The sequence below is a fragment of the Tamandua tetradactyla genome, chromosome 4, assembly GCF_023851605.1.
Source record: "Tamandua tetradactyla isolate mTamTet1 chromosome 4, mTamTet1.pri, whole genome shotgun sequence".
NCBI classification, from domain to species: domain Eukaryota; kingdom Metazoa; phylum Chordata; class Mammalia; order Pilosa; family Myrmecophagidae; genus Tamandua; species Tamandua tetradactyla.
The window spans coordinates 90587015-90592487 of NC_135330.1; the positions used below are offsets into that span (position 1 = coordinate 90587015).

A 5473-nucleotide genomic window follows, 5' to 3' on the forward strand; every position below is an offset into this window, starting at 1 on the left:
TAATCCCAAGGTTCTACTAAGCACTACTGGATCTCTGAGTTAATGCTCTGAGGTAAATAGTAAAATCTAAAACCATTTATTAAATTCTGCAATAGGACTAAAAAGTGAGAATGTTGATTAGCTTTCAATCATAGGAAACTATCATAAATTAATATTCATAATAATATAAATTAAATCACATATATTAATTCAACATATTTTGCCCTATTTTTATGAAATTACTGTATAGATATGATATTTATCAGTCTATTAAAATATACTTAAGAGAATGCACTGTTTTACTATTTTAGGAAGAGGGTTCTTTTTGGTTTTAGTTTCTTTGTTTTGTAATTAACATGGAATTCATTCCAAATTGATATATTTTATATTAGACTTTTATCTTGGAGGTTGCCCTTATTTTCTTTTCTTATGTCTACTGAAATGACATTTGTCAGGGTCCGAAATTCTTTAACTCTATAACAATCATTGATCATTAATGGCCAAAATGATGTATGCTTGAGAAACAAATAACCAGACAAAAACCTTGCTTGCATCTTTTTTTTTTTGCATGGTCCAGGAATTGAACCCAGGTCTCCCACATGGAAGACAAGCATTCTACCACTGCTCCTTGCTTGCATCTTTTTAATGGAAAAGAAACAGGATTTATTTGAGGAATTTGTTCAGAGCTTCTTTAACATCCTTGTTCCTCAGACTTTAGATCATTGGGTTCAACATGGGGAACACCACCGTGTAAAATATAGAAGTTATTTTGTTCCTATCCAGTGAATAACTAGACTGGGACCGAGCGTATGTGTAGAGAATAGAGCCATAGTATAAGGTGACAGAGGTCAGGTGGGAGGAGCAGGTGGAGAAGGCTTTGAGGCGGCCCTGGGTGGAGTGGATCCTTGAGATGATGATGATGATGAAGAGGTAGGTGGCCAGGATGAACAGAGTGGGGGCAATGACATTGGAGGCCAGGAGGAAGGTCAGTGCAGCCTGGAAACCATCCTTCCTGCCACAAGAGATTTTTACCAAGGGAAGGAAATCACAGAAAAGGTCATCAATGATGTTGTCCTCACAGAATTCCAAAGCAAAAGTTCTTTTTGTGATGACAGCAGAGTTAGTAAAGCCACCAATATATGAGGCAGCCACCAAAAATGCACATAGCTTTATGGACATTGCCTGAGAATAAAGCAGTGGCTTTGAGATGGCCACATAGCAGTCATAAGCCATTGCAGCCAACAGGAAACACTCGCTATAGGCCAGGTCAGTGGAGAAGAGGAACTGTGCTATACAGCCAGCAAAGGAGATGCTCTTGTCTTCAGAGATGCAGATCACTAGAATCTTTGGGGTGTAGACAGAAGAATACCAGAGATCCAGAAAAGCGAGATTTCCAATGAAAAAGTACATGGGTGTGTGGAGCCGGGGGTCATTGCAGATCAACACAATGAGAGTGGTGTTTCTCACCACAGTCACAGAGTAAACTCCAAGGAACACCCCAAACAGAACCAACTGCATCACGGGGTCTGTGGTGAAGCCCACCAGGATGAAGCGAGTCATGGTGTGATTGCCCGTCTCCATGGCTACAAAGAATCTCACCTAAGAGGGGGTAAATGTGCGCTCATATTGAGTCAATTAGCTGCAAATACTGAAAATATGTTAACTAGATGACACCAGAGCACTGGCACATCTAGAAGTTTCAATGATTTTGTCAGTACAGGTACTCAATTACTACCTTTAAATTTGCAACTATCACTAGGATTTTAAAGTTACATTTGCAAATTATGAATTTGTAAACTCGGTAATTTATTTCTAGATGTGAGTATTAAATTAAATGAAGCCTTGTAATTTGTATTTTCTTGTGTTTGGGTTTTCTTCCAAATGTTAATTTGGTTTTTACTAACTGTGAGCCTTTTAAAATAAAGTTTAACTTGTCTTCCCATAAATACTGGACTTTGCATCACTTGTTAACATATTTATTAGTGAATCAGATATTTTTCTTATGGTGTATATACTTTTTGGAACAACCATCATACATACACACATACACATGGGCATTTTAGAATCGTATCTCAAATTGATATCTACATATTTATAGAAATTACTCAAGATATAAGGAAAACTAAATTTCATATGCAGAATTTTAAAATATGCATACACAGAAGTATGATATACAATGATGTGTTTATATATTTTAATCTGATAAAATGTATTTTATCCATATGGAATAGACACATATAAACTAATTTAAATGTATACTCACATTTATATAAAATATACTTACATTTTTAAATGTAAGTATATTTTGCATCCAGTTTTTGAATATTGCATATTATTTGTCTTTTTAGTATTTTTAAGATTTTTTAAGGATTTTTTTCATAATGAAAAGTAAGAAAATTTTATGTATTAGGATATGACTATGGACTCCATATAACATCTGAAACAGAAAACTCCCCACCCTTTTTAGTATTATCTGCACACTGAAATATCATAATGAAGTGTGTACATAATTGTATACCTAAAAACTACAGAAATAAAAGCAAATTAAGGGGCAATTCCAGTCACACTAACTTCCCACCCACCTCAGCCATTTTGTAGCTAAATAAACATAAATCTCAGTGAAGTTTATTACTAGCCAATGCAGGCCCATTCTCTTGGGACCTAAGAAAGTGCTCTGCTCATCCTATGATCTCATTACTATTATTATTATTATTACTATCTCATTATTATTAAGTGGGCTTCTTTCTGAGCAAAATACAAAACAATGGAAGATACTTTCAATTTAAAGTTTTACTCCTACATCTCCCTAAATATGGTCTTATCAAGGCCCAATGAACACCACGTAGACAAAACAAATGATCAAATTTCAGTCCTCATTTGATTTGATCTACCTGCAATCTTTCACACACTTTATCATTCTCTTGCTAGAAATTCTCTTTACACTTGGTTCTCAGGTCATCATAATTGCATGTTCTCCTTCTCCTTCTCTTGCTGCTTGTTCTCAGCATTATTGCCACAATCCTTGAATTTTGAAGTGCTCTTAATCAATCATTTGACCTCTTCCTTTATCATCTACATTCACTCCCGGGTAATCTGTCTGGTCTGATAGCTTTCAATGTTCTCTATTTCTGAATAGGTCTTAATTTTGTATCTGCTGACCCCTTCCCTCCCATAAATGCCAGACCCATGCATTCATATGCCTATTTCACACTTTTTATTGGATGTTTACTGGGCATCTCAAGCAAAGTTAAGTTCCTGACAAACCTTCCTTCTCTGCTTCTCACTCCACTTCCCTTTCCAGTAAATGGTTTTAATCCAGTCTACAGAAAATCATGAAATAACATCCAACATGTATTCTCTCTATCTTCCATATTATACCTGATTAGTTAGCAAAATTTGCTTGGCTCTATATTTAAATTATCTCAGAAGCTGACCAGATTTTTCCAACTCCAGAGTTTCCACCTTAGACTAAGCTCCTCTCCTCTCTACTTGCATTATTACAGAAGCTATTGAACGCTCTTCCATTACTCTCACCAGCCCAGTTCAGTCACTTTTCAACAGGGAGCCAGAGCAGTCCCAGTAAAATGCCATTTAAATCCTGTTTTTCCACTGCTCTGAACCCTCCAGTGATTTCTCAAGTTAGTCAAAGCCTAAATTATTGTAAAGATGTTCAAGCTCTGTAAGCCCTGACATTCATCTCTTTGCTTCTGACACCCCACTATTCTCCCCTTTAATGCTTGCTATATCACAACGCTCCCCTCCATTATCTTCCCAGAGTGCCAGGAGCAGGTTGATGGCTTTTGCAGGTTTTCCTCTGTATTTGAGGAATGCTCATCTGAGGTATCTGATGGCTTTCAATGGCTCCCTCATGTTATCAGATTAGAGTTTGTATCTTTTTACCACTTTTAGGGTTTTCCTTTTCTACCACACTATGATTGGCCTCTCTTGCATTTCTTAGAACCTTTTACTACATTACTATTTTCTCCAGTATGGCTCATTTTGTTATATTATAAACATCTCATTCTCTTAATGATACCCAAATATCATCATTTATAAAAATCAACTCAGAATAAGTTAGAATGGCCATAGCTCAAATACCCTCAAAGAGTGGGATAGAAAGATCAAATGTGAGAAGGTATGGTTTAACAAACAATTGTGATTGCTGAATCATTACATTGTTATTTCTTTCAGTTTCCAGTATCTTAGAGCAGCTAGAAGTAAAAACCTAAACCAGTGGAATTGTAACCCATACTAAACTCTGAAATCTGTTCTACAACTAATTGTTGTGCCATGCTTTGAAATTTACTGCCTTTTTGCATAAATGTTATTTATCACAAAAAGAAAAAAGTCAATCATAGTGATAAAAAATATTTATTCCTTCTAGTCCCCTATATTCTGGAGCAGCTAGAAGGAAAACTCTGAAAGGATAATATGATGGCCCATGACAAACTCTGGGATCTGTCCTGAAACTACTTGTTGAAGAGTGCTCTGAAAATTATTGCGTTTTTCTTTCTTTGCTTTGTATATATGTTATACAATAAAAACCTTTAAAAAATATCAAAGCAAAGATTTTCATCACTTTGAGTCAGATTCTGGCTTAGTGTTTCCCATGCATCATTTAATATATTCTCAACAATACTCCTCATAAGTAAGTTTAAGGATTAATAGCAATGATTTATAGATGGCCAAGTTAATATTTAATATGTATCAAGAACTATACAGTAACAAATGTTGTTTTTCTAGAGACCTCTTATTTAACCACTAAGCCATCTCTTTATTAGATTTTATTAGAATGCTACCGCACTCTATGGTTCCCACTCTTTTAGAACATAGCTCTTATTTCATAGCCAATATTAAAAAAGTAGAGGATTTAGATTTTATTCACAAATGGGTGAATAACTATAGGGTCAGAGAAGTGTTTCCAACAATGTCCAAATCATCTGCTGGATGATCCCAGCAATCCTACATTTGCAATCAATGCTGATACAAGTATAGAAACATTCCATTTCACTTCCACCCGGTGTGAGGACACTTACCTGCAACTTTTACTGTCTCAACCTATGAAGGTATCCACGGTGGATCCAGGAAACTTATAACTGCTCCTTCTCCCCAGTGTACTGGATTCTTTAAGTACCTCAGGGGTTCATAGACTTGGAAAGCTCTGCAAAGGTGATTAAACATGTTCTGGCTCATTTAGGAGAATGTGGTTCAAAGCAATAGAAGGGTAAATTTAAAAAAAGTGATGATGATTATGATATTGGAAACCTGCTCCTTAGAAAATATCTTTCTAGAGCATTATTTAATTGTCAAATAACTTTGAAGTATGTCTTACAATTTCCATGTAGACAAAAGATTTTCAAGTGCAGTCAATTATTTTGCCCAAGCTAAACTCAGAACATCAGTACAGATAGGATTTCAATCCAAGATGATCAAATTATAATACTTAGGATATATGCTGTTTACCACACAAACTTAGAGATGTATAATCTTTGAC

The 5473-nt window shown here is 35.4% G+C and overlaps 1 protein-coding gene across 1 annotated transcript; it reads right to left on the reverse strand.

The window, feature by feature from the left end:
• Nucleotides 1-693: 693 nt before the first annotated feature.
• On the reverse strand, nucleotides 694-1560 carry LOC143679147 (olfactory receptor 9G9-like). Its single transcript, XM_077155804.1, has one exon. The coding sequence runs from the start codon at nucleotides 1558-1560 to the stop codon at nucleotides 694-696; it is 867 nt and encodes a 288-aa protein (XP_077011919.1).
• Nucleotides 1561-5473: the final 3913 nt, after the last annotated feature.

Bases quoted from the DNA above. Each gene is read 5' to 3' on its own strand.
- LOC143679147 (XM_077155804.1), bottom strand. From the start codon at position 1,560: ATGGAGACGGGCAATCACACCATGACTCGCTTCATCCTGGTGGGCTTC.